Source organism: Colletotrichum godetiae (genome assembly GCF_030913485.1).
Source record: "Colletotrichum godetiae strain CBS 193.32 chromosome Unknown BDP55scaffold_67, whole genome shotgun sequence".
In the NCBI taxonomy this organism is placed as follows: domain Eukaryota; kingdom Fungi; phylum Ascomycota; class Sordariomycetes; order Glomerellales; family Glomerellaceae; genus Colletotrichum; species Colletotrichum godetiae.
In genome coordinates, this window is record NW_026851315.1 from 196,407 (window position 1) to 210,792 (window position 14,386).

The following is a 14,386-nucleotide window of genomic DNA, read 5'->3' on the forward strand; positions in this document are numbered from 1 at the left end:
CATGGTGCCGTTCCCACCTCCCTGACGTACCAAGTCGGTCTGGCTACCGTTGCGGCTGACGATCTCGATTTTGGTCTCGATGGCGATGTTTGTGTTCGTCTTGGTAGCTTTCCGACTCCGCATTGATTGCATGTGATGCGAATCCCCGGCATTCATCCCACTGTAAACATTGCCCGATCGATACCCGCTGCGCTGGGTGCTTGCCAACAACTTGGGGAAGGCCTTCACGATGAGGGGCTTGAGCGCAGGGACAGAGGCGCAGGCTATGGCAACATTGATCTCTATCCCGGACCATGTCGCAATATGGACACCATCTCCTATTTGTGTGGTGTTAGTACGTAACTTTTTGCCACTTATCGCCTGCCGGCTTGCCTCCAGGGAAAGCCTTACGTGATGTATCGGTAGATACGGAGATCTCGTAAAGTGAATAAAGGCGAATCATAGAGGTAATACAAACACTGTTGTGAAGTTCATCAGTACGTGCTAGACCAAGACAACTGCGTTGCGGGAACTTACAATCCTCCTACAGCGAACACCATGATGAGCGCAATTTTCTGCTTTTTCGATATTTGCAGAGACTTGATAAGTGGTATAGGAATGCCGCAGATGATAATATCCGATAAAATGTTCAAGGCTGCGTTGGAAAACCAGAAAGCCAAGCGGTTCATGCACTTCCCTGTACCGTCACCCCAAAAGGCTTGCACGGGCACGCACATGAAGATCGAGCCGAAGACAGTCCAGGCACCGTATACCGCAAGCACCGCAAGCATAGTCTTGCAAATCTTTTGTGTCGTTGGGATTTTGAACACGCGCAAGTATGAGAAGACGATCGACAGCTTGCAGAGCAATAGGGCCAGATTGTAGGTCGGAATCGTCGCCCAGAGACACTGCCGATGGGGAATATCAGAACCCGCCCTTCTAGGACTCCCATCTATGATTCGCAACTCACCTGGAAGAACCGGACCAGATCATCTTCTGCAATGGTAGACATCGGCATACCCAAGCCATATTTGATTTCCGTGGTAGTGTGAGTATCACTTGTTCTGCAGTTTCAGGCGCAGGTACTCACGATGCATTACAACGACACAAAAGCCGATGGAGGCCGCCTAAGTAAAGACTCTCAGCTTTCCAATTCCTTTTCCACATGGCATCTTATAGTTGGCGAAGTAGACTTACCAGTGCGGCAGGCATCAACCAGTCATCGATGCCGACATTTTGCACCACCATAATGCGCGTGTACAGGCGCAGCCCGACGAGGACAAAAGAAAGAGTTGTGAATATTATGCTCGTGACGAAGACAGAGACATTGGGTCCCGCAACCATGTTGTGAACTTACGCGCACGGCGCCAAGAGAAATATCGGACTACTGCCAGAAAGAAAGTAAAAAAGGATTAGAACATGAGAGAAAGGAGACTTTGGATGTAGAGCATGAAGAATCTGCGGATTTCCGGAGGTATGCACGACGAAAGGGCACTTGGGAAGGATGTCATATTGGAACTCATCTTCTTCACCCCATTATTTGCTCAGTCTCAGTACGGCCATATTGCCATTGCTTGGATCTGTTCCAAGCTGAGATGTCTGCATGAACGGGGGCATCCTAACACTCGAGGGGGTCGCGTTCCCGAAGAAAGTCGTTCGGGATGTGGGCCCGGATCATCCCCCGGTTGAAGCCAGGATGGGCCTGCCCCATGCTACATCAAGGGCAAGTGGCGCACATGTTCATAAGGGATAGCATCCAATGCAATGAAGGTACAGTCACGGATTACTCCTAAATCCCCGCCGCATATCCTACCTTGGCATCGAGGAAGTTGGCCAGCCGTTTCCCAATAAGCAGGTTCGGCACGAACAGAGCCTTTGATGGTGCGACAGTTTATGAGGTAAGGAGGTAAATCAGGTTTCTGGATCCGGATCTTGGGGACTTCGGGAAGCCGTTGGAGTATCAGAATTGGATCATCCATGAGCAATACACCCGTTGTCTAAGTTCTACCAGCCTCCGCCGGACGTGAACGTTGGTACCGCCGACTTTGCGATCTCATCTCGGGGATTCCTTGCCAGCAGCCCCCCTTCGAGTTTTATGGCTACATCCCTGCGTATGAGAATTTTTAGTCAATCTTTTCCCTGCAGCTCCTGACATATATGCTACAAGGACCCTACCACTATAATCTTGATCTCGGTATGGTAGTTGTAGATACTAGCACTCAGCTGTTGTTCGAAGGTGCTTCGGTCTTCAGCCCGAGGTTCCGAGCTCGCATCTTCTGGGTCTGCCATGACCCGGGGGTAGTAAAAGTAGCCAGACTTCTCTGAAAGTACTCTGTAACTGTGGCTTCAATTGATTCTATTTACGAACTTCCAGCATCAGTATCCGCAATCTAGCAGCAAAGTTGTACTGGTATCAGCCATTCAAGTCGAAAAGACATCCTCATCCAGACACAGAGAGTGTTCCAACTTTCCACTCTCCACGTAGCTTCAATACCTGCCTCACAACTGTATCTATGCCACTGCTATAAGCCACCGCGCTCCCTGATACGGCAGTAGCGCCCACCTTCGAGACCCCTATAGGCATCCTGTTCATAGCAGAGACTACTTTGCATACCGTGTCGGACCTGAATCCGCTTCTGCAAGTAAAAACTCTCGAAACCGCATGATGGGACCATGCCTGTTCTGCCATCTGCGAGTGTGACCTTGACAGGTTTACTTGCTATATCATGGGTGAATCGCTCGGTATAAGTCCGATGAACAGTCGCTCCGTCGGTGTTTAGGTCCATTCCTTGAATATTAGAAGCCAATGCAGATAATGCCGGCGGGTCCAAAGGATTTTTCTGATTCGGAGCTAGTTGGCTTATTGCTCCCTCGAGACTGTAGTGAAGACACCTATTGTGATTTCGTTGCTCATTACGGGGTTTTTAAATGAGTATCATTCATTTGGCAATGAACTGAGAAAAGCAGTGGATGGATCTCGCAACTCGGTTGGTCTCTTCGCGAAGTTCGTAAGATCCCAACCAGGCGTGCCAGGGTCGACCAAAATACCCACTGGTTGAGATATAACCCCGGTCCAACCCTACAGCGGCCCCTCCAGCTGCTTCTTTGGCCATAAAGGGATTCGTTTTCCGGGCCACGAATGCTACACCTTCTGTACACATCTTTGACACCATCAATTTCGATTTTTCTTCAAGAGGTTAAGACGATGGATATCCAACGTGCAATCCTCATCACACGAAGACTTGAAGTTGAAGCTGTGTTGGCGATCTTCCAAGTCTGGGCAGAAAAGATAAGAGTTTAAAATCTGGGCTTCCCCAGAAGATAAAATCGACTAGCGAGGATCCCCTGCCCTCGGCGTCACTTGGCCCGGGCTTGCCATTCCACTGATCGCACGTCCCTGAGAGCACCGGCTACGGGATCGAACTCAGATATGATTTCCAATCAGTCGGCAAGCCCAAGATCTCGAGTCTGTGTTGTACTGTCTCTTCAGACGACGGTCAAACAAATAGAAGCACAACGATGCCGCCTGGCCCCTGGAATACCTTCCTGTGTAGGGGCCTGTCATCACAAAGGGCTGTGTCAATGATTCATGCCACCCTTGCACCTTAGCAAGGAGCCACAATACTACATTAATGTACGAAGTACTCCGTACGGCTATGAGGGGCCACTTCCCGATATAAAGTCCGTTTACGACCAACGAGGCCCTGGTCCCTGTATCTTCAACCTGCTACCAACAGAAAAACAAGTATGATCCACATCTCTGACATTGGGTATGCCACCTCTCGTACGATATCTGCAGGAGTCGAGCGGTTGGAACTGGGAAATACAACTCTTTAGCAATACGTTGCAGAATTTGATGCAGGATATTGACAAGGTCTTGCTAGAAACTCGTAACCGATATTGCACGAAAAATGGCATTTGCCAACTTGGCTCAACGGAGTATGTTTCCTCAGGAGGAGCACACCATAAGGCTACTGCATCATTGTATTATTCGCTTTTGCCGATTCCAACATCACGCGGATTGCGGGAGAATACCCGGAGTCTGTTCCGCACGCTTCGAGTCAACATGTTGGGCCGCAAACAAGTATTCGGCGTGGGTGGAGTAGAATTCTGATTACAATATGTCTTAGGTAATAGCTAGTTATCTGATGTTCATGTCATGTCAGTTAGGAATAAGGCATTATCAGTATGCGTACAAGCACACTGGGTTACTTCGAGTACAGGTCATCCTCCTTTTCAGCTGGGGCGTCGATGTGCATGTTGAATTCGTTTTCGAGCTCGACAAGGAAGAAAGCACCTGCAACCATTGATTAGCCAGCTATCAAGGGCATATGAATAAACGAAACTTACCAATGGCAGCAGCAACTGTGATGGAGCCAGCGGCGATCCAAACATAACGGAAGCCAAGGCTGTAGGTCTGCAGAAGGGCACCAGCGCCTGCCTGGATGATGTCCACTGTGACGCCTTCAACTTGACTCAGTCCAGCATTGTCTTGGGCAACAAGTAGACCAATGAACTGCCCAAGAGAGGTCTGAGGAAGTCCGAGTGGCAGGACGGCAGCAGCGATATTGGTGGGCATCCTCGAAAGCTGGTCGGTGATAATGGCGTTGTCTAGTGAAGGCGGTCGTTAGCAAGTCTCATCATGTCTTCTCCAGTTTAGGAGGTCTGAAACTTACAAATAGCGAGACCAATGGATCCTCCCAAAGATCGCACGCCAATCATCAACCCACTGGTGATAGCAATGAGCTCCGGGGGCGTTGAAAGCTGCGCAATGGTAACAAGCGTGCACAAACAGATGCCCAGCCCGATACCCAAGAAGACAGGGTAGCCCCAAACAGGGTCGGAGGTGCTCGGTGTAGTCGTGGCCATGCACACGAAGAAGATAATCATGGACACAAATGCCACAACGGTAGGCCAACGAACGTTTCGCGTCGTCGAACACCACAGTCCAGCCAAGACAGCCGAGACGCCGTAGACAATCATGGTAACGCCATACCGGACCCCGGTGCGCAACGAGTCCGTCTCATAGAGCACGCCGACCTGGAAAGCAAAGTAATTGTTGGCCGCGAAGAAGACGAGACCCTCGACAAAGACACAGACTAGCGCGATGGGGAAGTTGCGTCCGTTCCTGAAGAGCCCGTGGTGGAACATACCGTCCTTCTTGAAGCGCGTCTCGTACACGGCCAGAGCGACGCAGAGTGCGCACCCAACAAGGAACGGCGCGATGGTGTGGGCGTCGGTCCACGGATAGGGGTTCTGAGACCACGACAGGCCCATGCAGAAGAGAACCAGACCCGATGACAGGAGGGCGTATCCCACCCAATCGAGCTTCGCAAGCTTCTCCGAGACGCTGAAGCGCGTCTCGTTGTCCGTCTTTGGCGGGTTATACAGCGCTAGAACGAGGGCCGTGGCCACAGAGTATATGGCCATCGCCATGTACCAGTAATTCCTCACGCCCGCAGCGTTGCCGTTGCGCGTGAGTGCGCCGCCGGCCAGGAGCGCCACCAGGCCTCCCATCGCGGCCGAGAGGTTATCGGCCGCCTGCGCCCAAGGGCGGTAGCGTCGGGGTAGGACCTCAGAGGCGACGGCGTGGAGGAGGGGCTGGGCGCCGTAGGAGCAGCCCGTGATCGTGAAGCCAGCAATAGCCATGCCCATCGTCGAGGCGCGGGCGACAACTATGGAGCCGATGATGCCGCAGGCTGTCAGGCCGACGAGGAACCAACGGCGGCCCCAGTAGTCTGCGGCCTGGGAGACGATGGGGGAGAGGACGACTGTCATGATGGCGATTGTGGAGGTTAGCCATACGCTCTTGTCGCTCTCCCCCAGCACGGCTGCGATGTTTTGGGTTTGCTAGTAGAGAGAATACGGCGTTAGATATTATACCTTGACAGGTGAGAGTCGTGGTGAGATAACTTACAGCTCCGGCGCCGACGACGTTGATGAGTTGAGCAAAGTAGATGAAGCAAACGGCAAAGACTGTGAGAAAGGTCTTTGCGTGTAAGTGAGGAACCAGCTCATTGGGGCCTTCGATGCTCTCCTTGGGTTCATCTCGACTGCTTGGAGGAGGAGGAGCTGGGCCTTTGGCTTCGCTCATCGATCCAGTCTCCTGGACGTCGTCCGAGATGGCATCCTTCGCGGTTGACATCGTGGCGGTCTATGATGTTGGCAGCTACTTACACACTCAGGAATGAATGGTTGGCCGGTGACAGAGAAGGAGTTGCGGAAAGACGTAAATACCAAAGTAGGAACTCTATCCAAAAGACACAGGATGTTACTTTGCTAACGTCGTCTTGATTCTCGAAGACATGCTCCTCCCACGTTCCGTCCATGCTCGATACCAATGACCAACCAGACTCTTCCAAGAACAAGGGTTTCTCGACCCTGAACGATTACCGGCAAACTCTTCATTATCTTCTCTCATCTCGTCCGTTGTTGCATTTTGCTCTGCATCGGAGGTTAGAACCCATGCGGTAGGTAGCCCAGAGCAGGGGATCCAAAGACCCCTTCGTCCAACCCAGCTATAAATCGCAAGGATTTCAATTCTCACAAAACCCGGAAGCTACCTAAACGATACCCGGTGCTGTGACCCATGAACCCTGGTCGCCCTCTTCAGCGGAGTACACAACCCCTGTTCCCGGACCGATCCCTGTTGAGCGAGACCCCTGGGAGACGACCTCCTCGTCTGCGAGACTTCCAACCAACTGGCCCAAAAGTATCATCCTACACTAGCTTCTGCGCAGTAAGTGGCCCTCTATAAACACTACTCTATGTACGGATATGTCCATCGAGAATCTCACCCACCCATCATTGCCCAAGTCCATAAGTACCTACCCACTACTGCGGCAGAAGCGTACGTGTCGACGTTCCACTGATAATGTAACTTTTGTCCTGCCCATTGCGGCACAGACTCGGACCAGCTGCTTGTTCACTGGGACCTGTTCGACCGGTCACCTCGCCCTGGCTCATCGTCCGACCTATTGCCAGATTCCCAGTCAAGACATCAAGGGTTCCCTACATCTTGCGCGATCGAGACGTCTCTGACCCATGGCTCTGGTGTTCTTGACCGTGGTCCGTTGGGAGTGCTGGGCAACGCGGGAATGATACTCCGTCGAGAGATGCATCGCCATCTAGAAATGGAAACATGATCCGAACGAAGTCGAAACCACCCACCACAGGCACTTCGGACTCTGGACAATGGCAACCGAGGAGGGTCATGTTCTCTGAGAAGCTAACTCCGGCCCGCATCGTCTAGTGCGTGGACTCAAGGGGGCCAATGCCTTGGTCCATCATCCAACCTAAGCATGTCCCATCTGGGGTCGAGACGAAGACGCGCCGTTGGCACCTCATCCCCCCTCCCTCCTCGGACCAACAGTTTTGTTTTACATACACACATCATCTAGAGAAGTTGTTACCGCGTCTCCAAGCGTCTGTGCGACGATCTCGTCCCCTTGAAAGGCAATCCAGTGCAGTTCCGAGAGTCGAGACCAGCCCACAACGTAAATACAAAGTTGTTCTCATGCCAATGGCTCCCCTCAAGATCCTCATCGCCGGCGGCGGCATCGCAGGCCTCTCCGCAGCCGTAGGTCTCCGCCGCGCCGGCCACGAAGTCCACGTCTACGAGCGGTCCGCGCTCAACAACGAGATCGGCGCCGCGATCCACGTGTGTCCCAACGCCGCGCGCGCGCTCCTCGCCTGGGGTCTCGACCCTATCAAGGCCAAGTTCGTGCTTGTCAAATGCAGCTTCCGCGCAAAGGGGGACACGCTGGAGAAGTTCCACGTCGGCACGGAGGATTACATTGAGGAGCGGTACGGCGCACCGTGGTACTTTGCGCACCGCGTCGATTTACACGAGGAGCTGAAGAGGTTGGCGACGGAGCCCGAGGGCAGCGTCACTGGTCATGCCAACGGCGTTGAGGAGTCTAGTGGGGAGAGGACGAATGGTGTCAATGGGCATGCGAAGTCGAGGGCTGGACTAGGTCGACCTGCTACTGTCCATTTAAAGAGCGAGATTGTAGCATATGTGAGTGGCGACTTTCTTTAGCACACATAACCCCCCGTTGAGTCTGGCTAACCACATCTTTAGGACCCAGAGGAAGCTTCAATAACACTGGCTTCTGGCGAGAAAGTCACAGGCGACGTGGTCATCGCGGCAGATGGCGTCCACACCATTGGAGTCGAGGCGATTCTCGGCCGCTCTAACCCTGCGGTGCCTCAGGGGCACTATAACTTTTGCTTCCGTTTCCTCATACCAGCCGCCGATATCGAGGCGGACCCGGTCACGCGCTTCTGGAACGAAGGCGACGACGGGCGGATGAAGTTCCTGGTCGGGGAAAAGAAGCGTCTGGTCTCGTATCCTTGTCGAAAGTAAGTTGTTTGCTATTTCTACACTGCGGTAGCAGTTGTGAGATGAGTAGGAGGCCATGTGACGTCCGGTGTGTTGACTGAAGCAGCAATGAGATCCACAACTTTGTCGCCATCTTCAATAACGACGACGTTGAGAGTACCAAAAAGGAGGACTGGCACGCTTCTGTGAGCAAGGAGAAGCTGCTTGAGAGATACTCCGACTTCCACCCAAGCGTCTTGGCCATTCTCGAGTAAGCAACCCCACCCCCGTGAACACATGATCAAGACTCACACCATGCTCAGCAAGGCCACGGAGGTGAAGCAATGGGCACTCCTCTACAGAGCTCCAATTCCTACCTGGACGAAGGGGAAGTTGACACTGGCTGGTGATGCCGCGCATCCCATGTTACCCCGTAGGTTCCAACGGCAACACATCTGTTCCGACCCTCTTGCCAAATCTACCGATCGCTGACATATGGACCATGTTAGACCAGGGCCAAGGCGGTGCTCAGGGCATCGAGGACGGCGTCGCTCTCGGCATCGCGTTTGCGGGCGCAGAGGCCAAAGACGTCGAGGCTCGTCTGCAGGTGTATGAGAGCATCCGGAGGAACCGCGCCAGCGTGATGCAGATCTTTAGTAACGCTGGCCAAGAGGAGCCGGAACTGATCCGGGAAGAGGCTGCCAAGTTCATTCCCGCGGATAAAGTGCCCAGTAAGTCTTATTATTGCGAAATGCCTCATTCTGGTTGTGTTTGTGAGAGAGAGAAGTAGCCGCTGACATACTGTCTTGCAGAAAACCCAGAAGAGTTCTTTGCGTACAACTTCGGGTACGACATCATCAGGGATAGCGTCCAGCAGGTGCAAAAAGTCGAACCGTCGTTTAGTCTACCGCCTTTCTTCTTCCAGAATCAGCCAGGCAAAGGTGTTTATCCGTAAATCCCACGGTAAGTTGATCAGGATCAAGAGTGAGACACGCGGCTTCTATACCCATAGCCGCTGAGGACTGTATTCAAGGTAAACATGTTGAAGGATCCGGGCATACATACTCTAGTACACATGAATCAATTGAGCTTCGTTCGATTGGACCTCTCCACGGAGAAGCCAAAGTTACGCATGTTCTGTAAAGTTTCTGGAATTCTTCCAAAAGTGGCTGGGGGACCGTGATGACGTACCTGGAGGAGCTGCCCCTCTCCTCCCCTGGAGCTAACGGGCCGTCCCAGGTTTGACACGAGAGCTGAAATGTCATCGCTTTGACCTTGAGGGGTTCAGAGGCAGCATCGAGGTTTCTGAGCATGAGCAATATCTTCTCGTGCAAGTCCAGACATCATTAACAGGTAGTTGCCAACGGTGAAGTTGTAGATCGCCAAGTCTTGGGTTCTTGGGAGCGGCAATCCGGAAGCGGCTCCACCGCAACATCCACCGCAACATCCCCCGCCAATCGCCGCCAATCGCCGCCAGGGTCGGGTACAACTGCAGCTGCATCCATCCGACGGGCAAAAACGAACACAGGAATTCGCTGACCGACTGAACACTCTCTTTGTCTCTCTGCAGCTTTTTTTTCTTCTCCCTCGTTCAAAACTCGAGCTAGGTACTTGAGTGAGTTCCCGTCCGCAACCTCGTTTTGCGTTGGAATTTGATCGTCCGGCAGTCTTGAATTCTCAGACCCTGCCTTCATTCCTCACCCTCGACCCTTACGCCCTCCTCTCACGCATTCTTACTCAGTTTGCCTTTCCAGCCATGGCGAGATCCTCCTTCTCAGACGCTCCCACAAGGGACTCGAGGTATCTCGCCCCTCGCGAGCCCTACGGCTACCCGAACTCATCCGCGCGGGACTCAAGATGGGACATCGCTGAATATTCTCTCAGACCGACCGCCAGAGCCAAAGACTCTTCCTCCTCCACCAGGCACCGCTCTCGATCCCGCTCTCGTGACACCAAACATTCCCGCGACAAAGTGCACCGCAAGAAGCGACGCAGCGGCGGCGAGGGCGGAAGCAGCAGCTCCTCATCGTCAAACGACCCCCCAGCTATTGCCAAAGAAACCAAAGGAGCCGTCGTGAACGCAAACACGGCCTCCTTCACACCAACCGCCATGATCAGCAACCTCCAAAACGCCTTCCACGCCTTCCAATCCATCCCGAACCTCTCCCCCTCAACCTTTGAACTGGGGCCCCTCCCCGACACCCCCGTAACAAACCTCATCAACCCAAAGAACCTCCACCCGCCCCCCTCCCAGGCCGTCCTCCACGACCGCCTCGGCACAAACTTACACCGCCACAGCAACGTCTACCTCATCCTCCTCGTCGGCACCCTCCTGGCGACCCACTGGCTCGTCCTCGCCGCCCTCTTCGGCGTCGTCAAGTTTGGCTTCTTCATCCAGTCCTACAACGGCCGCGACCTCGCCCGCGACCTCGGCGTGAGGAAGTACGCTTCCACGCAGAGCATCATGTCCGGCTTCACCGCCTTGGCCGCCATCGTCGGCCTCTGGGCCTTTTCCTCGCTCTTCGGCGTCGTCTTTACCCTCGTCAAGGTCGCCGGCCTCGTCCTCGTGCACGCCGCGTGCTTTGACGTGTCAGCCGCAGGCGGCGGTCGACCGACTGGAGTTGTTACGGGCGCTGCTTCGACAGCTGCACCTTCGCCCGTGCCGGCCCAAGGGTTCCTGAGACCGCCTGCGGCGCCTGCAGGCTGGGCCCTGGTCTCGAGGGAGGCGCCGAACGTGGCACAGCTCAGATCTGCGAGCGAGGGCCAGCTCAGGTCCGCCAGCGAGGGGAACCTCAGCGGCGGCGGCGGCGGTGGCAGCGGCGGTGTAGCACCGCCGTACCCTAGCGGAAATGGATGGTACGCCGGCGAGGGGCACACTGGGCCCCCGACGCCAGAGTCGTACGCCGAGATGCCGCGGACGCCGCGTTCCTTCGAGGCATATGCTCCCGGTCCCCGAAGGGAGGAGCACGATGCCGGAGAGATGGCGTACGGGTATTACGAGTCTGCTCGGCCTCAGAGTTATGCATCGGGGAGGTCGTATTAAGAATCACGTTGCTTCTGGAATTATCAAAAGCAGAATGTGAAGACGAAGTAATGTTCAAGCTTAGGTCTGATAGATAAAAATAGCACATTACCAAGTCCAGGCATTCCATGTCCATCTTCCACGATAGTACAGGAATCCTCCTGGTTCAAGTACGCAGTTAAAGCATTGCCAAAAAATATCGAATTGACCAATCAAATCTCGGAGCAAGTCTCCGCATGTGAACAAAATTGTCCCCTCGTCGCAGAGCGTCAACTTGAGGCTGCCTGGCTATTCGTGAATCAATCTCCAACTGTATGCAATAGATTTCATCGTGTACAGCTGGGTCTTGACTAATGCACAGGGCCTAGGGAACTCAAGCTCACAGCCTGCGACAATGGAGACATGACATGATTACGCGTAGCCATGAGAAAATTCAATCCGTAGATGCATTGCACGCAAAAGGAAAAGGGTTACGAGAGAGATGTTAGCCACGTTTGTGGACCTCGACGTCCACGGTGTAATGGATGCCGCGGTGAGTATTGGACTAAAGACATTAATCTTCCTTGAACCAAAATAGAGAAAGACCATGGGAAAGCATTGGTGTATCTCGGAGTGTAGTCAAGGTGACGTATCACGAAAGAATTTGTATGTGTTTTTTTCTTCCTCGCGCCCAGAGAAACAAGCTCCAGCGCGCAACGAAAAAAGAGAAAAAAGGTCAGAGCCTGTCAGACGTCCATCGACACCCACCCCTTCCGCGCGCCCAAAAGGCAAGACCGCAAAAGGGGACGAGATCATCACCGCCCTCTATACAGTTCTTTCATCGCGAGACGAATGAAACCGCTTTCCTTGCGGAAAGTGCGAGGGCAACCAGAGTTCTTCACTCTAGGGTGTCGAGGATATCAATCATCAACCAGGGTGGGATCTGTAGCTCCTTTAGGGAACCAAGAGTAGGTCGAATACTATAGAAATGATTCTCTGAAGTATTGTCGACATGAAGAAAAAAGAAGAAGAGAAAATCCTAAGAGACGCGGTCGGGAGGCGGCATTTTATACATGTTGGAGAGGTGCGGGAGTGGGTCTTTGGTGGGGGACGGCATCAGCAATGTGCCCTCAAGCTGTCGGCCAATGAGAATTCGGGGATGTGAAAATTGGAGGTTGAGGGTACGTACCGGGGCTGGAGATGTGCAAAACTCTGCATCGTGAAGATGGAAAGAGCGGGTTCAAGATGGTAAAGATGCCTGGAAACAGTGTCGGTGAATCAGGCATCAAGACGAGAGAAATCTTCTCTTTTGCACATACGGATTTGATGTCGCGAGAGGTTATTTGGCGGTCCGAGGCAGCGCCTACCAAAGGGAAAATGAGTCGATGAGATGGTCTAGATATCGACGAGAGCAACTTTGGAGTAGGATGTGCTCTTTTGCGTCAAAAGCTCAGTCCCCAATGGCTTGTCTTGTGCAAATATGAGTGTATCTCTCAGGCTCTGGCATACCGCCGAGTACGGCCGAGTACGGCCGAGTATCGAGACGTAGCGTGATCGGCCACCCGTAAGGATGGGAAGGGAGGAACTACGTCGACTTCTATCAACGTGAAAGGTGACGTCTGAAGAGCATGATCACATAGCGGCTGTGATCATAATTATCATACACAGGGACGCTCCTGCCTGAAATACCTAGATCAAGCAGCATGCGAAAACCCTCAAATTCTGACCCAAAGATCTAAACTCTCCCATGAGGCTCAGCTATCACCACCACCCTCACTCACGATACAACCCCTCCCCAAGCACCCACTCCTTCACCCTCCTACTAACCAGCTTCCCCAAACCCTCGTCATCCCCAGCAGAAGCAGCCTCCCGGACCTTTGTACTACTAACAACCTCCTCGCCCGCGTCCCTCCCCCGAACCATCTCAACCCTCTCCGCCCACTGCCCTCGCCCACCAACCTCCTCCAGCCCTCCGTCCCTCAAACTCTCGAGATACGCAACCTGCTCCCCCTCACCACCCCATCCATCATCCGTCCTCATCGTGATCCGCAACTTGGACCTATTCAGAAACGGGTCCAGCGCGCTACGAATCGGCGCCACGGCTTCTGCTGTCGCCTCTTCCGCTGAAGACGTACCACTGTAGTACTTTGGGTTGAAGATCCTGATGAGCGTATCATATCCCGCCAAATACACTTGCTCCGGCTCTCCTTCGCTCCCTTGGGCATAAAACCCCGTGTCCGAAATAGCCTGGCTCTTATCGTGAAAGTACGGCATCGTCGTCAACCCCAAATCGACTTCGACTTCCTCCTTCTCCTCCTCTTCCTTCTGTACCGTCTCTGCCCCCTTCATCGATTCCCCTAGCGCCTCCTCCACGCCCTTCCTCTTCAATTCATCCCTCAAATCCGTAGCAAACGCATACATCATCCCCAACCGCACCTCAAACGCCGCAGGCTTAGGCTTCTTATCCGCGTTGTTCACAGCCAGGAGAAGCAGTAACCTCACAGGTCCTCTTTGACCCGGGTCCTCAACTGCCCCCGCTGCCGCGCCGCTACTTCCACCCGTCGTCGTCGTCGTCTTCCTCCTCTGCAAATCCCGAATCGCAGACGCCGCCATCCGCAAGTGCGCCATCGTAGGCGGATTAAACGAAGAATCCAACACAACAAGACTCTTCACCGACCTCTTCTCCCCACTCCCACTCTCATCCCCTAGCCTCCGCGGCGCCGGTGCCGGTATCGTGGCCGTGTCACCACTACTCCCCCCTCCTCGGGGAGGCAAGGTACAAACGACGCGAAACGCATCCCTGGAAGATTGAAACGCCGTCAAGCTCCGGGAAAAGAAGTCAACGAGGGCGGCGCGGCTTTTCATGGCCGGATCCGGTTCCGCGGTGGTAGATGACATTTGCTCGCAGAGGTTGCAGGAGCTGCATTGGGTGTATTGAGGTACCAAGTAAGTAACCAAGGTAGAGGTGAAGTGAGACATCCGGTTCGACGAAAAGTGACGGCACGGGACGGAGATTCGGAGAGGACAGGAGAGACGGGGACGCTGCATGCCATCGACGTTTACCCCGCTACGTGGGGGTCGTC

General features: G+C 53.7%; 5 protein-coding genes across 5 annotated transcripts; 2 read left to right on the forward strand and 3 right to left on the reverse strand.

The window, feature by feature from the left end:
• Nucleotides 1-180: 180 nt before the first annotated feature.
• Nucleotides 181-1,278, reverse strand: BDP55DRAFT_504607 (uncharacterized protein; the record flags this gene model as incomplete). Its single annotated transcript, XM_060567653.1, has 4 exons — nt 181-317; nt 391-458; nt 517-949; nt 1,173-1,278. Coding segments are annotated over 4 exons (744 nt in total), but the record flags the coding sequence as incomplete, so codon positions are not given.
• Nucleotides 1,279-4,187: 2,909 nt separating this feature from the next.
• Nucleotides 4,188-6,073, reverse strand: BDP55DRAFT_564188 (major facilitator superfamily domain-containing protein; the record flags this gene model as incomplete). The annotated part of the gene is made up of 4 exons (XM_060570309.1): nt 4,188-4,276; nt 4,330-4,590; nt 4,656-5,829; nt 5,897-6,073. The coding sequence occupies 4 exons, from the start codon at nt 6,071-6,073 to the stop codon at nt 4,188-4,190; spliced, it is 1,701 nt and encodes a 566-aa protein (XP_060423706.1).
• Nucleotides 6,074-7,501: 1,428 nt separating this feature from the next.
• Nucleotides 7,502-9,257, forward strand: BDP55DRAFT_698076 (salicylate hydroxylase; the record flags this gene model as incomplete). The annotated part of the gene is made up of 7 exons (XM_060577750.1): nt 7,502-7,874; nt 7,956-7,999; nt 8,063-8,343; nt 8,430-8,573; nt 8,626-8,735; nt 8,812-9,033; nt 9,115-9,257. The coding sequence occupies 7 exons, from the start codon at nt 7,502-7,504 to the stop codon at nt 9,255-9,257; spliced, it is 1,317 nt and encodes a 438-aa protein (XP_060423707.1).
• An 801-nt stretch (nt 9,258-10,058) lies between these two features.
• On the forward strand, nt 10,059-11,345 carry BDP55DRAFT_637446 (uncharacterized protein; the record flags this gene model as incomplete). Its single annotated transcript, XM_060572987.1, has 1 exon — nt 10,059-11,345. One exon carries the CDS (start codon nt 10,059-10,061, stop codon nt 11,343-11,345), a length of 1,287 nt encoding a protein of 428 aa, XP_060423708.1.
• A 1,731-nt stretch (nt 11,346-13,076) lies between these two features.
• Nucleotides 13,077-14,201, reverse strand: BDP55DRAFT_698078 (cytidylyltransferase; the record flags this gene model as incomplete). The annotated part of the gene is made up of 2 exons (XM_060577751.1): nt 13,077-13,810; nt 13,850-14,201. 2 exons carry the CDS (start codon nt 14,199-14,201, stop codon nt 13,077-13,079), a joined length of 1,086 nt encoding a protein of 361 aa, XP_060423709.1.
• Between the last annotated feature and the right edge of the window lie 185 nt (nt 14,202-14,386).